This window comes from Lipotes vexillifer, unplaced genomic scaffold, assembly GCF_000442215.2.
Source record: "Lipotes vexillifer unplaced genomic scaffold, Lipotes_vexillifer_v1.1 scaffold456, whole genome shotgun sequence".
In the NCBI taxonomy this organism is placed as follows: Eukaryota; Metazoa; Chordata; class Mammalia; order Artiodactyla; family Lipotidae; genus Lipotes; species Lipotes vexillifer.
Window position 1 is genome coordinate 80,136 of NW_006789438.1, and position 16,826 is coordinate 96,961.

At 41.4% G+C, this 16,826-nt stretch overlaps 1 protein-coding gene across 1 annotated transcript in view; it reads left to right on the top strand.

Moving 5' to 3' along the window:
- The window catches only part of LGR4 (leucine rich repeat containing G protein-coupled receptor 4), a 98,160-nt gene that overhangs the window by 44,659 nt on the left and 36,675 nt on the right, over positions 1-16,826 (top strand). Inside the window, 1 exon segment of the mRNA XM_007462601.1 lies at positions 8,205-8,276. Coding sequence (XP_007462663.1) covers positions 8,205-8,276 — 72 coding nt within the window.

The window sequence follows — 16,826 nt, forward strand, 5'->3', positions numbered from 1 at the left end:
TGCCGAAGTAGGAGTCATAATGATAGATTTGGGAAGGACCTTCGAAGTTAGCAAGTACAGAATATTTTTCAGTAGAGGAGGTTGAGTTCCAGAGGAGCTGGGATTTCTTCTTCCTAATAACTTCCTTTCCTTTCATCCCTTGGCAGTAGATGGCTGCTAAAATGATCTTTCTGCAGCAAACGTGACATGCTTAAACTTCCACTGGCAGCTTTCCATGCTTTTAGAATAAAGTTATGATTTCTAGAGGTCATACACAAAGGCCTTTGGGGACATACTTTCAGCTTGCCTTGGTAGCTTCTCTTGCCAGTTATATCCAGTGTGCTTGGAATACTCCAATTCCTGTGTAGTTTTATCCCTTTGACCACTCTGGTTTTATCTCATTTAACATGATATTCCCACTGCCTGGAAGGCACCCTCTACCCAAACAAACAAGTTATCTGATTCAGAGGCTTTCAATTTTTTTTTTCCTATGAATCCAATGATGACTACATTTTACATCATGACCCTATATATATATATATATATATATATATATATATATGAAATATAAATAATTGTCATGAAACAATATTTATTCTTTTTCTGTGTGATGTGCTTAACTTTGATATTAACCGTTCCTTATATTTCTTTTTAAAAGATGCCGTTTGTCACCCGCTGAATAGATTTCACATCCCTCTCTGTGCTGCCAGCTTCCTGCGGGAAGGTTGGAAGCGTTTGGGGAATGTTTTCAGTTGCACTAATTAGTGCACCAGGGCACCAGAGATGCCAAGCACCCAATAGTGAGCAAGACTGTCTTGCATAACGAAGAACTGTCCTGCACAAAAGCCGATTACATGTCTGTTGGGAAATAGTGCCGACATAACGAGTGAGACCAGAGATTGAAATAGCAGCTCTCTATAAAGTAATATCTGCCCTTTCCAACTTGGCACCACCGCCCTGCCTTTGGAAGTCTCTCTCTGGTCCCACATTAGGTTGACCATCTTCCCTCACTCTGCCAGGAGGATCACAGTACTTACTTACTGCTTTGTTATTGCAGAGCGCCCTTAGGATAAACACTCTGTCTTCTTTGTCTTTATCTACCTGGGACCCAGCATACAGTCAGTTGCAAACCTAATAGGTGCTCAGTAAAGAGAGAACGAAGAGGCTTGGCCCAGTGTCCTGCAAGTGGATAGCAGAGGCTGGAAAAACAACCAAAAAACAACAAAAAAGGCAACAAAACAAAACGCAAAAAACCTGCAGGTTTCCTGACTCTGAAGCCAAGCCAGTGCTGTGCATCACGTTATTTGGTTTTGGGCAAGTCCTGGAAAAGAGGATTTCTAGCCACAGAATGAATTATTTTTTTCCTGTGGAAGAAATGTGAAGAGGTAGTATCATATATATACTTATTTATAAAAGGCCAACACAAGAATTGATGTTTAACTTATTGATACATACAGTAAAATACATACTTTTAGTATACAGTTCTAAGAGTTGTGATAAAGGTATACAATCATGTAACCACCAGTCAAAATCAAGATATATAGAGCATTTCCAGTGGGCCAAACTTTCCCTTTGTAGCCAACCTTTCTCCTAACCCACCCATTTATACTTAGCATTGCTGGGTCATAGTCGTAAGTATATGTTTAATTTTATAAGAAACTGCCAAACTGTTTTCCAGAATGGTTGTACCGCTAGCAGTGTATGAGAGTTCCAGTTTTTCTATATTCTCACTAGCACTTGTTATTGTCAGATTTTTTTTTTCATTTTAGCCATTCTAATAGCTGAGTGCTATCTCATTGTGATTTGATTTGCATTTCCCTAATGACTAATGTTGAACATCTTTTTATGTGCTTTTTGCCATTTGTGTGATCTTCTTTGGTGAAGCACCTATTCAAATATTTTTGTCCTTTTAAAAATCAGGTTTATTTTCTTATTGAGTTTTGAGTGTTCTTTCTGTGTTATAGATACAAATCCTTTATCCCATAGTGTTTTGCAAATGTTTTCTTCCAGTTTTGTATTTTTTCATTTTCATAACAGTGTCAATAGAGCTTTGGAAGTCTTTAATGGAAAAATGCTAAAAGGTTCTAAAACAGGGGTTTTAATCCATGAAAGTAGGAGATCATAAAATGAATTAAACATTCTTCTCTATATCTCCTGTAGCCAAAACTTTTTACTGTATTTTTATTATTTTTTAAGATTTGAAGACTATATACTAGGATATTCAGATACCTTAAACAGATCATGACTTTACAAGGTGGTAACTTTTCTTGGCAGTGATTAACATTTATCTATTAAGTGACAGTATGGTTGTTGTGGCAGTTCTCCTCTTAAGGATTGCAAGGCTTGGAGAATCAAGTTTTGGATCTGTCTGCTGGGAAGCACTGAGCCTTTGTGCTTGAAACACCAGGGAAGATGCCAGATAGTACGGAGCCAATTTATCCTGCTGCCTAAAACTTAATTACACATTGCAACAATGTCTCAAGCAGTAATAAGTTAAGAATAGAGTGGAGTGATGGATTTTAATTAAAAGAAAGTAAAAAAGAGAACTGTGAATATATCTTTTGATATAAAAGCTTCACCATCCTAGCACAGTGCCTTGCACCTATGTGGATAATTGGGTGCTTTGTACATATTTGTTCAGTGGGTGACAGTATATCTCCTTGTCTCTGGAAAAGAGACTTAACTAACCTCTTTTCCTTTTGGCATGGTGACTTCCAGGTGTGAAGTTCCCCATCTATGATGTATGGCCTGCCAAAAATAGCATTGAGATATATTAAGTACTTATGCTTTCATTAAAATATATTTTCAGAGAATTTTTTTTCCATTTTGCAAATGAAGAATCTTAGGCATCAAGAGATACATATGTTCAGAACGATAGCATTTCATGTTGGCAAAAATACATACCATCCAGAGAAAAAGAACCTGGAATGACACCCATGAAATAGGACAGTGGTTATTTCTGGGTATTGATATTGTGGATGCTTTTCCCTGTATTTCAATTCTTAAAAAACAGTGAACATAGGTTGCTTTGTTATTATAAAAGTAGGGAGCAAAAGAGATCACTTGCCCAAAGATATGGAACCCTGTCAGAAAAGAAATTAAACTCTATATAAGCTTTGTCTAGAACTTTGGTGGTGTATGTGTTATCTACACTACTTGTGCGTGAGAGAGACATTCCCTTCCAATGTGTTCTACCCAGGCCATTTTTCAAATTCAGTTTTAGTTTTTTGTTTTTGTTCAGACAGTAGACATCTGTTAATTGGAGAGCGGCCTGAAAATTTTTGGTGGATGACAAGACCCTAGAAAAGTCATTGGAATAGTATTAGTTCTTAATCATTATCAGCATGTGTCTGTTGAGTTTAAGGACATCACCACCACTTTCTGGAGAATATATTACAGAATGATGTTTTCTCTAGAACCTGTTTGTAATTTATTAAACATAATTTATCAACTTCTCAGACTGCTGGGTAATATTTGACTTACTATTAACATTATGGCAGCAGCAGTGTAGTTTTATCTAACACAAATAGGAAGGTTTATTCAAAGTTAGATAACATGGGTCAATCACAGTATATTAAAATTAAATAGTTCCATGGCAAAAGGCCCAGACCAGCAAGCATGTGGTGGCAGAGTCCACGGTGGTACACGCTGGGCCATCAGCAAACAGGTTAGGCTCGCTTTGGGAGCATTTTACAAGGTACCTTGTTGAAACATGATGTTCCTCTCTACTCTGTAGATACTTTAATATTAATGAATTTTATGAGGGAAAAAAAAGATGAGAGTGTAAGCACCGGGGAGATTTAGTAGTTTGAATTAAACAGTTGCGCCATTTCACTGTTAATTTTGAAATCAGTGACTGCTGGTGGAGCATACACCTTTATTTTCCTCGTGGGGTGATGTGCTTTTACATTTTTGATCTTTGTTGTAAAAATTGGGGAATATTGCATTGGGTGTGATATGCAGGCGTGTGCCCTGTACCAGTTGGTGTACCTTGAAAGGCCCAACTATAAAGAAATCTGTTAGGGAACCAGTATGTGTAGAAAAGATACATTCAGGCATTTCCCCCCTACTAAGCAAAAGCTCTAGGTTCTGTCCCCTGCTTCATCACTTACCCTGCTGGACGTCCTCCTGATCTTTCTGAAAATGGCTCTTGTCTTTCCTGTCCTTCTAAGAATTTCCTATAAGAATGTAATTTCCTCCCTCCCTCCCTTCTCCGCCGACAACTGGGCTTCAACTTTTTTCTTTTAAAACAAAGTACTTGATCTCAAAGAGCTCTTCTATCTTAACAGCTTCGACTCCTGGAGTTCTGGAGTTTAGAATCCAGTTTTGTAGTTAGGAACAACTCCAGGTTCTAGACCTTCTGCACCATTTAGTGTTTCCCTTGTGTAAAAGTAGTTTCTTTTCTGGGAAGGAAGGCCACCAAAGGCGGTGAGATTCTTGGCCTGCTGGCTCTCTGTCCACTAGATTCACACAGCTTCCAGGAGCAGCCAGAACATGGAGGATGATGAGATAACACCTGTTATTTATTTAGCTTCTTATACGTGACGACTTTTTCTGATCTTCACAGCATTCTACAAGGTTTAGTTACTACTTCCTCCATTTGTCCAAATGAAGAAGGTAGGAATCAGAAAAGGTGAACAGCTTGCCCAAGATCACAGAGCTAGTGCTGGTGAATCGATAGGTAAGCCTTGGTCTCCCAAGTCTGCACCCTTCCATCCATGCTGGGCTGGCTTCAAGTAAAGCCGTCAGTTCTCTTGAAATTACTCTTCAGAGGTGTTTGTGAGTTGGTGGTGCTCTGACCTTGTAAGATTATTTTGTTTTCTATGGTACACTTATTTTCTTTGTAGGAACGCAGGGTGGTAGATCTCTGGGTTTAATTACAGATATTCCTGGCAAGATTGTGTTGCTCATTGTGAATGTTCAAGGCACTGACCTAGAGGTGTTACCTTCTAGCTGAAAATTTTCTATATACACCACTTTTTTACGTATGTATTTTAGTAATTTATAGGCATATGAGCCCAATATATTTGTAATTATTGGCTTAGGACTTCCATTTGTAAATGGTTACAGTTAACTCATCACCCCCAGCATCCTTTCCAGCCTCAAGCTCTCTTGCCAGTATCGGTGATGTCAGGTCTGGAATATACTCTTAAGGCTGTCTGTAGGTTGTTTATCACCATTAGTCCTCATTATTTTAAATGAGTACCCACCCACCTTATACTCTGTAACTACATGTTTCCAGAGCTTCTCTGGAGATAACATCTTCCAGGTCCCCTGTCCCTTTCTTTTATTTATTTACTTTTTTCTCTTCCTTATTCACAAATGCTTTGTAACTGAGGCCTAGAAAATATGATGGAAAATACCTAGAAAGATAGAACTCTGAGTCTGTGAAATTCAGATCAATTTGGAAACAAGTGTTGTTTCTGAACCTGAAGCTTTGAAACAAAACCTCACCACATGTTTAACACTTATTAGTTTGTAAATATGGAGTCCCACTAATTGCATTTATAGCTCACAGCAAAGCTACCTGTTATGTCTTGTTACTCTGAGTTATATAGATGTACGCATTTTTAAAAACTGGAATGCAGGGAAGAGTGTGGTATAAATTCTATCATAATTATGTGTCTTTTCTGGTGAGGCAGTCAGTCAGTTTTTCTGTTGCTGTGATACTCACCTGAATTCAGGTGTGCCAAACTTAAGAGGAAACAGTATGGAGTGCCTCCTTTTGTAAAGTAATAAATTATAGTTGTCCATTCTCCTTTTATTGGAATGACTAAAGAACACCAAAATTGTGTGATGTTTTACAGAATCACTGCTTACTCATTATTATTTTGCTTTTCAATGTGAGTACAAGTTTTGTTGTATTCTTAAGAGTGAATTTATTCGTTAAGGGAAAATGTGCTCCAGTGGGAGTGACTCAGTAGGTTTATAATGGCAAACTAGTAGTCTTTAAATTTTGCATTATGGTAAATTTTTCAGAAACATGCCTTTTCCATCAATTGAACCTCACATATCTTCATCAGGTAGGATGAGCCCCTCCATGAAAACTACCAAAAAAAAGAAAAAAAAAGTGAATCACAGAAGTATATAATGTCAGGCCAGGAAGACCCCCAATCAATCAGTTCAACTCCCCCATTTTACAGATGAGCAAACTGAGGCCCAAGATGAAACAATATTCCATCTGACCCCTATTTGGGTGCTATTTCTCTCGCACATTGCTCCAGTGTTTATGAAAAATGAAGGGTTCCCCCTCCCCCTTCTCCAGGGATAATGATAGCTGATTAAATTAGTATCAGGGCGTACATTTAAAAATAATAATTCCTTGAAAAGTGTATTAATTTTGTTTTTCTTGTAAGTTATCTTTAGTAGAATTTGAGTTGTTTTTAATGATAGACAATTTTGGAATGCATGTGAATCCGTATGGTCTTGGGATTTGTCTCCAGAGAATTTTCAGAACTTTGTTTCTTCAATGGCTAAAGCTATTTATAGTTCTTTTTTTTTTTGCGCTACACGGGCCTCTCACTGTTGTGGCCTCTCCCATTGCAGAGCGCAGGCTCAGCGGCCATGGCTCACGGGCCCAGCCGCTCCACGGCATGTGGGATCTTCCCGGACCGGGGCACGAACCTGTGTCCCCTGCATTGGCAGGTGGACTCTCAACCACTGTGCCACCAGGGAAGCCCTATAGTTCTTTTTTTTAATCATCAATCAGAAGCGCTCTTCCTGAGATTCATTGATGATTGTGCCAAGGTCTTGGAGGCAGTATCCCTCCCTCTTTTTAACCTTGGTAGGACTCAGGGTTTGCTTTATTTCTTTACTTACTGGAGCAAAGTAGCAGGATTCAAATGATATTTTAGAAGACCCAGAGTTTGGAGTTTAAGATCTTGGACTGTGGAGCTCACATGTCCTGTTACACCACTTGTTGGTGGCCTCAGGGAGGTTACTTTGCCCCAGTAAGCCTTGGTTTCCTCAATCGTAAAGTGAGATTTGATATGCAGTCTTATCCCATGATCAGTATTCTCAACATGTTAGCTGCTACTGCTGTTTTTGCAACTGCCATTCTTATTATTCCCAAGCCAAGAAGTTTTCCAAACCTGCCTTGGGAAAGGCTAGTAAGAAGAGATGCAAGTACCATTTCTAAATGTTCGTGAGAGGAAAGATGGGGAGAAGGGACTCACCTACCTTGATACTCAGGGTGTCCTTTAAAGGAGATTTTTACCTGACCAAAGTAGTGAAAAGAACAGTGGTACTGTTGTCGGCTGGTTTTTGTGTGCTTGATGTCTCTTCCACCTCCTTAGACTATTATGTCTAATTCAGTTGTGGGAAAGTCACGTGTGAATTTTCATGGTGGTTTCTAGAAAGGAGAGACCTGTGGGCTGAGCCAGAGAATTTAACAGCAAATAAGAGGCAGAGGCATCTGGGTAAGGCAGGCAACCCAGAGCCTGCGGGGGCTGTCCCTGGTGAGGCGGCCTTCAGCTGCCTTTTACAGTGTCCAGATTAAGTAGAGTGTGGAAGGAGAAAGCCAGTTTAAAAGGCAGCTGCCAGGGAGGAAGGAAATGGTTAATAAAGAATTTTTTTCAGCTGCTTGAACTAGTTAATTGTCAAGTGATATCATCGAGTGAGTACCCTCCTTGCTGCTGCCTCTTTAAGGAAAAACTGGAAATGGACCGCATACCTGTCATGTATGCACTTGTTTGCAGCCTGCATCTGTTCATAGGCTAAAAATGAAATCTACTTACAGCTATTACCTGGAGGACTTTTATAGGTTTTGCAGAACATACGACTGGGGTACAGTTAGGACCTGTTTTATTATCCCTGACAGTGGCTTAAGAAGCCACCCGTACCTGCAGATCCCTTTTATCAAGTTCTGGGTATTCATTTGTTTATTTTTATCAGGTACAGCACTTTGAACACCAGAGCAATGAAAAGCCACACCGGCTCACTCATTGTAGGTCTTTGGAGACATTTTTTTCCAAGAATATTTAAAGGGTGAAAACCCAGGATCTGGGTATGTTACAAATGATGGGATGTAATTTATAATAAAAGATTTAACTTTTCTGTTTCCTGAGCATTGCATTCTGAAGCTAAATTATGACTATTCTTATGTCTGTCTTCTATGCTCATTTTTCTTCTTTACAAAATTTCAGCACCTAATTATTTTTCTGTTGACTTAAGTGCTTTAAGTCTAATATCACTTAGTTAACATTCTTCTTAACTTTGTTTTCCAGGGATATCAGCATGAACAACATTACTCAGTTACCAGAAGATGCATTTAAGAACTTCCCTTTTCTAGAAGAGCTGTAAGTATTCTTTCGAGAAATGTTTTTTGTTTATTTGTTTGTTTCTCCTATTCTCTTTGGGAGCTCTTAATGACAGAGATAGTCTACTGTTTCTCAGGGGGCACTCAGAGAGCTTGGTTCAGTGGCCTTTCTACAGAGGAAATCATATGTTTTGGGGCAAAACAAACTTGAGTTTTTAAGAAGTATGATTGCTGGAGTTATTTTTGAAAGCCAGAACGAAAAATGCTACTTCCATAGGACTTCTTTTGCCGCAATTATTATGACCGTGAATGCTGCAGTGACACAGGTTAATTACAGTGTTATCCCAAGATAACAAGGCTGCAGTGTAATTACCATGGTTGCCACAGGAGTTGCTGTGTGGATAACAGAACCATAAAGAATAATCCAAAGTATTTCAGGGTGATGGTGCGGCAGACAACCTCTACGTGAACGAGCAGAAAACTGTCTCCTTGGACATTGGCAGGTGGTTTTGGGGGCTGGGATGAGGACATAGCGCATCTTACGGGTCTCTGAGGCTGTTTCCGAGCTTGGCAGTGGCATCTCACTGCCAATTTAACAGTTTCCAAAATTGGAAATTTAACAGTTGAAAGTGTCCAATTTAACAGTTTACATGGGGGAAAATTTCTTTCCACCTGTTATAACCTCTATTTTGTTTTGCTCTCCACACTTATTTGAAGTTCATCATCCAAATAAGCACTTTTAGATTTTATAGGAATTGGGAACGATAGATTTTAAGAATCCAGGTTAAAAAAATAAAAGCAGAGTTGACTCAAGTTAAATGGAGGCTTTTAGAAACGGCTAAGCCAGTGGGTTATGTAATATGTAGAGGCAAGAAGGTGACAGTTTGATGGTAAGAACATCAAAGAGCTATGGCCCTGAAGGAATCTAAATTCATATTACGGATTGTGCCCTGCAGCCAGCTGTTGAGTATTAGATCCAAGTCAGTGACTGTCTCCTATCTTAACTCGTCCCCTCCCCGCACATGGGGAACAGGAATCAAATATAAGCCAAGCAGGTTGTGCTCGCTGCTTCTGACAGAGTATTGAAACAGCAGTTAAGGATTTAGTGAAGCTAAGGAGAAGTTTTTCTTCCCACACTGCTTAGTTGAACATAATGTTCCCACAGAAAAAATTGGACAGAGATTATGTGCCACTTCCAAGCTTGTGAACTGGGTCAAGTTACTTAACCTCCCTCTGTTCAGTTTCTTTGTCTTTAAGGTGCAGATAAGACTGAATGAATTAAATAGATGTTAAATACTTAGGACAGTGCATGAAGCAGAGTGAGTGTTATGTAAATGTTGGCTGGTATTTATTTCACTATTTTAAAAGTGCCTAAAGGGGAAACAAAGCTGCAGCCTATATACCAACTGTTGCCATTGGTACAAGGTTTAAATGTATGTTTTACTTTATTTTTGCCTGTTTTTTTCTTGAGTGAACATTAATTCTTTTGTAAGAAATAGCTCTTCAGTTTTAATTAAACATTTAAATTCAATGAAAAAGCAGTGAACTATGTATTTGAATCCCTCACTTCCCACCCGCCCAATCAAGCTCTAGGATGCTTCACCTATTTCTTTTTATTTCACATACAGTTTTAGACTTTAGGATTAGTCTCCCTTTAGAGAAGGAATTATACAGCAAAAGGCCATTAATGAGCAGTTGTTCAGCCGTTGTGTCACCACCAGGGATGTGAGACGCACCGGCTGGGAAACGGAGAAGCCCTCCTTGCTCTGGGTGGGCGGTGTGTGCCGACCAGTTTGTCGATGCCTTTGGTTGCCAGCCAGTGCACTCGGAGGGATTTGGTAGTGGGTGCCTGGATGCGGAGTCCGCCCTGGTTAATCTCTGCTTTGTGAAGTTCGCATCTTGGATTTCTTAAAATCTCAAATGACCGAGCATATGTCAAGCTCATGAATTCTGTCAACCGAGAGTTTTAATTGGAACCAAATTGGATTTGACTGGCTAGTCCTTTGTAGGAGGTCATGTTCTCTCTGCATTCTGCTTATGGCAGTGAGGAAGCCCATCAAATCAAGTTTGTACAGCTTCTCCAAATACTGTATGGGATTTCAAAAATGAATTCAGTCAGGAGAGTTGATGGTTAATTTTACAGAATTCTTCAGAATAGTCTTTAATATGCTGGGAATACTTAAGGCATTCAAGAAATTTCTAACATAGAAATTTCTTTTCTATGTTAATAGAAATAACATAGAAATTTCTTTTCTATGTTAATAGAATCAGGGTAAAAAGCCCATGTTTTTTCTTTATAAAACACTGCAGTTGAGTTCGACATTCCAAAATGATGCTGCATGAGTATTGTAATATTTCATAAACAGCATCACCCTTTGTCCAGAAGTCATCTGGAAGTCATTTAAGCATGATTGTGAAGCTAAAGTGCCCTGAGCAGAAATGAGTGATTTACTGAGGATTTTTTTTTTTTTCCCCATGATAGTTAATAAGGTGCGCTTTACAAGAGGTGACTGGTTTGGCCGAATTTTATATGATAATCCAGAATGCTGGGAATATTGGGTGGAATCACTTCCCAACTTAATAAGTGTTTATAGACACTTACACATTCACTTATTCTTTTGACAAACACTGAATCCTGCTCTGTGCCAGGTCCTGTGGTTGGTGTCAGGGATACCGAGACAAGTAAGTATGGTGTTTGTCCTTGGAGCTGACGGTTTGTCTAGAGCTGTGCTATAGCCACAGGTGGTTATTTAAATCTAGATTTACAAAAATTAAAATTAAATTAAAAACCCAGTTCTTGGGCTTCCCTGGTGGTGCAGTGGTTGAGAGTCCACCTGCCGATTCAGGGGACACGGGTTCGTGCCTCGGTCCGGGAAGATCCCACATGCAGCGGAGCGGCTGTGCCCATGAGCCATGGCCGCTGAGCCTGCGCGTCCGGAGCCTGTTGCTCCGCAACGGGAGAGGCCACAGCGGTGAGAGGCCCGCGTACCGCAAAAAAACAAAACAAAACAAAACAAAAACAAAACAAAAAAACCCAGTTCTTTAGTTGAATTAGCCATCTTGCATGTGCTCAGTAACCACCTGTGCCTAGTGGCTATTGTGATGGACAGTGTGGATATAGAAAGTTTCCATCATTGCAGAAAGTTCAGTTGGGTAACATGGGTCCAGAGGAAGAGGTGGAACCAACACTTGGTGCGATGTGGTAAAGGCTGTCCAACAAGTGAATGCTGGGTCAGCAGAAGCCTGAAATAACCTGTTTACTTGAGACTCTGGGAGAATTTGGGAAAAGCTTTCCAGAATAGCTTCAGCTGAGTCTTGAAGGACGAGTGGGAATCAGCCAGGTGAGGATGAGTAGTAAGGGCGCTCCAGGAAGACCCTTATAGCATGTGCAAAGGCATGGAGGTAGACATTTCAGAAGTGTTAGGACACTTAGGAAGTGTTAGGAAGTTGTTAGTTATTCCAGTTGAAATACAGAGAAATGTGAAATACTGAAAGGTAGAGAAATGTTAGGAGATGTGGCCAGATCGTCAGGGGACTTTTTTGTGTGTGTGTGTGCGGTACGTGGGCCTCTCACTGTTGTGGCGTCTCCCGTTGCGGAGCACAGGCTCCAGACGCGCAGGCTCAGCGGCCATGGCTCACGGGCCCAGCCGCTCCGCGGCATGTGGGATCTTCCCGGACCGGGGCACAAATCTGTGTCCCCTGCATCGGCAGGCGGACTCTCAAGCACTGCGCCACCAGGGAAGCTCCCATCAGGGGACTTTTTAAGCTAAGGAGTCTATACTTTATCCTGAAGGAGTTGAATTGGGTATGAGGGCGAGCGATACGGAGGCGACTAGGATTCTTTGTCCTGAATGACTAGATGCCATTCACTGATATTTTTTCCCCCTTCTTTCTCTGGGTATCTAAAAACTTAGGGTCTGGCCCTGAATTCAATCCATAAAATGTCTAAAATCTTGGGACAGTCTCTTGTTTCCTCAGTTTCCTACTCTTTAAAATGGGACTCTTCACAGTAGTATTATAAAGGGAAGAGGGGATTATTTACATTAAAAAGTGCTTTGTGGGCTTCCCCGGTGGCGCAGTAGTTGAGAGTCCGCCTGCCGATGCAGGGGACACGGGTTCGTGCCCCGGTCTGGGAGGATCCCACGTGCCGCGTGAGCCATGGCCGCTGGGCCTGCGCGTCCGGAGCCTGTGCCTCGCGGTGGGAGAGGCCACAACAGTGAGAGGCCCACGTATCGCAAAAAAAAAAAAAAAAAAGTGCTTTGTGACCATGAAGTGCCACATTGACATGAGTAATGTCAATTTCATGAATCCCCTTAAACATTGCAGTCTTTCTTGAAGTATTTGGGGGAGAGGTTGTCTTGCCTGGAGATGGGAGTTGGAGTGGGCCAATATAGGTTTCTGTTAGCGACGTGAAACGAAAGGCAGGAATTTTGAAAAATATTAATTTAGCATCCACAGGATTGGTTGTCTGATGTGATGCCGCCGCAACTACTTTTGGCTCTCCTTGGGACCTGTCAGGGCATTGGTAGCCATTTAGGGAATGGCTGAAATGTGGAGTTGTGAAATTGATTTAATTAGAAACAGCAGAAGGAATATCCAACTACTTTTCTGTAGCCTCCCACTGAGAAATCCATGGATGTTACTTTGAGCTTAGATGTTGCAACAGCAGTGGAAACCGTTGCCAGCTTTGGCACTTGCACAGTTATTGTTTAATACATACTATAAGACTGGGCTAGTTCTATCCATTTCAAAATGTACTTTGACTTTGGAACTCTTTGCAATGCTAAAGTGAAAATTAGGTCTCTGAGTACTCGTTTTTTTGGTGCGTAGGACAATTCTAAGTAGAGGCATTACTTTACAAAAGAGGACTAGTAAGTAATTTGAACAGGGAGATACGGAGTGGGTCAAAACTAAAAATTTTAAATACTTTAATTTAGCCAATACTTACATATAAAACTGTATACACACACATACATGCACAGAATATTCAATGTGTGTACATTTTTTTCTGAGCCATTTGAAAGTAAGTTGTAATCATAATTTTCCTTTACCTCTAAATAGTGCATTGTTTATTCCAAAAACACAAGGACGTTTGCTTAAATAATTGCAGTACTGTTGTCAAACTCAGAAAACCAGCATTGATATGTATTATCTGGTCTGTAATTCTTATTCAGATTTGATAGCTGTTCCACTAATATTCTTTTTTTTTTTTTTTTTTCGGTACATGGGCCTCTCCCTGTTGTGGCGTCTCCCATTGTGGAGCACAGGCTTCGGATGCGCAGGCTCAGCGGCCATGGCTCACGAGCCCAGCCGCTCCGCGGCATGTGGGATCTTCCCGGCATGGGCCTCTCACTGTTGTGGCCTCTCCCGTTGCGGAGCACAGGCTCTGGACACGCAGGCTCAGCGGCCATGGCTCACGGGCCCAGCCGCTCTGCAGCATGTGGGATCTTCCCGGACCGGGGCACAAACCCGTGTCCCCTGCATCGGCAGGCAGACTCTCAACCACTGCGCCACCAGGGAAGCCCCTCCTCTTAATTTCTAAGCTATGATACTGCCTCAAGAGGCACAGGATTGGAAGGAAGCTTAAGAGGACATCTATTTACTATTGTCTGCAATTCTAAGTATGTCCACAGCTAACCATCAAAGGTAGTTGGCTGCCCAACATTTCCCTTAGTAATAAGTTCATTGAACAAAAGACTTGTTAACAAGGAGGTCTTCCTAGGATGACGTTTTCTGGTCTAGCCACACCATCTTATAGATGAGAATATCAAGGCTCAGCAGTGAGTGTGCTGAGTATACTCTCTGAGGCACTTTGAACAAGTGCCGCAGTGAGTATGTATCTGAGCTAGAATTAGACCTACCTAGTTCAGTGCCGTGTCCACTATATCCTGTCACCTTTCATATCTCTGAGATGCATAAGTAGTCTCAAATAGTCTTACTGGGTTGTTTAGAGTTCTAGAAAATAGCTGACGATTGTTCTCTTCCAGTACTTACAAGGAATTTCCTTTGCTTCCAAACTAACATTTGACTTGCTTAACATTTACTCCCTTGATGAAGGCTTCTCAGATAAGTTTTATCAACTGCAATAATTTCCTCCAAAAAGGCAGAAGAGTTCCTCAGTCGCTCCAGTGATATTTGATAGTTAAAAATATTACATTCTTTGAAGCATTCTCTTGTCCCACTTTTTAGTGCTCTGATAGGATGCCTTGGTAGCGATGATCCCTACACTTGCTGTTGGGAAGTACATAATCATCTCACAGAGGAGTATCAATGCTCTGATTCATACCATTCCCTGTGTGTCATGTGGAGAGCTCTCAGATTAGATTATAAGGATGAAAAAAGAAATGGAGGGACCTTGTACTAATTGACCCTACTGCGTACCAGATAGGCCCTCCTAGAACAACCATTGTTTTGTTTCAGCTCATAAAACTCTGTAAGCTATATTTATTCCCATTTTGCTGATGAGGAAGCTAAGTTTTTCCTCAGAGAGGTTGAGTAACTTTCCCAAGGTCACACAGCATGTTAGCAATGGGTCTGGTAGACGTGGAAAGGATGAGGAAAGACTTATTAGACAATCCATTGATTCACCAAACTTGTGTTAGGTAAAGCGCTATGTGCAGTGTTGAATTAAACCGGGATTCTTGCCTTCGAGAGAGAGATGAGTGAATGGTGTTGTAAATTTACGGGAGTTCAAAGGAGAAGGGAAATAACTTCAAGCAAGAAGATTAGGGAAGGCTTCATCAAAGAGCTGGCATTTCTGGAGAGCCTCGAGGGATAGTAGGAGTTATTCATGAGGAGATGTGGAAAAAGGAGAATGAGCAAAGATATGGCGACAGACTGGGATAGGGAGAGGAATGCTGTGGTATTTGGTTTGAGTTTAGGGCTGAATTCCTGAAAGGAAATTATGGGAAAGAAACCTTGAAAGGAGTTCAGGGCCAGGCTGAGGACCTTTCTTGGCAGACTCATGGAGGAGTGTCAAGTTTTGAGTGGCTATGGAAGTTTGTTTTTTTTTTTTTTTATGGAAGTTTTTTGAGCTAGGAAATGACTTGATCAGATGTGACCTTCCATTAGTATAATCTCATAGCAGAGGTTAGGATGCTTGGGATTAAGAGAGTGTAGGAGACTGATGAAGATGATAATGGCAATAGTCCAGTTGAGACTTGTGAGACTCTGAACTAGGGTAGATGAGAGGCAGCGAGAGGGAGGAGGGAACTCAGCCAAAGATGTTATGGGAATAGAAGCAAGAGGACATCTCAGCTGGGATGACAGGGGGTGTCATCGATAACACTTCATTTTTAGATTACCAGGAGTCTGGTGGTGCTTTGACAAAGTGAAAGACCATGCAGAAAGAGAAACTTCCAGAAGAGAAGACAGCATATGCAGTTTTTGAACATACATCTTGAATTTAGGTGAGAGGTGGGTAGGGGTGTCTGGAAATATAGGTGTGGAGTTGAGACTAGAGATTTATGGGTGTGGATTATAGAATGGAGTTCCATGGGTATAGATTTTAGAGTCTTTTATTTTGAGGGGATTACTGGAAACATTAGGTTGAAAGAGCTTGCCAAGGGAGAGAGGGTAGAAGGAAAAGGAAGGAGGCCAAAGACAACTTGTTGGGAAACACTTGAATCAGGGTGTGGGAAGAAGACCAAGTGCCAGAGAAGCAGGAGAACTAGGGCAGAGCTGTGCCCGGGGAGCTGCAGGAGGGGAGGTTTTTCACAAGAAATGAAGGATCAACACTGACATGCTAGAGAAAGGTGCCCACAGCCAGATTATGAGAAAAGGCCTTGAATTTAAGTTGTGTTTTTTTTTTTTTTTTGCGGTACGCGGGCCTCTCACTGCTGTGGCCTCTCCCGTTGTGGAGCACAGGCTCCGGATGCGCAGGCTCAGCAGCCATGGCTCACGGGCCCAGCCGCTCCGCGGTATGTGGGATCTTCCCGGACCGGGGCACGAACCCGCGTCCCCTGCATTGGCAGGTGGACTCTCAACCACTGCGCCACCAGGGAAGCCCTAACTTGTGTTTTTTCCTTAAGAGTCATTTCTACTGAGTGTTGTGAGAGTAACTTTGGGATAAAGAAGTTCATCATGAAGCAGGCATTTGGGGACTGCTAGTAGGTAGTTTCTGGTTTGGGGAGAGAAGATAAAGTTTGGAATATGTCCTGTATCTGACAGGAGTCCACAGGGTGTAAGAGACAAAAACCCAGCTGAGGCATAATAGAGGATTTATTGTTTCATGTAGATCTAGGAAGTCTAGAGGTGGAGTTGGCTTCAGATGGTCCTGGATCTCAAGGTTTCACAGTTGTGAGAGTTTTCTCATGCTTCAGCTTCAGTTGTCTCTACTTTTGTGTTTTGGCTTTGTTCTTTGTTCTACAGTGGGAGAAATAACCTTCAGCAGCCCCCACGTACATCTTTGCATCTTGAGATCCAAGATGAATATCTAAAGTCTTCCTTGCTGCTTTCAGCAGAAAAGTCCTAGGAGAACTCTCATTGGCCAGGCTGGCTTCATGTGCCTGTCCTTGAACCAGTCACTCTCTTGTATTTGGGTTGGTATGGTCCATCCTGGGTCCTGGGCTCATCCTCACTAGGACCGCCT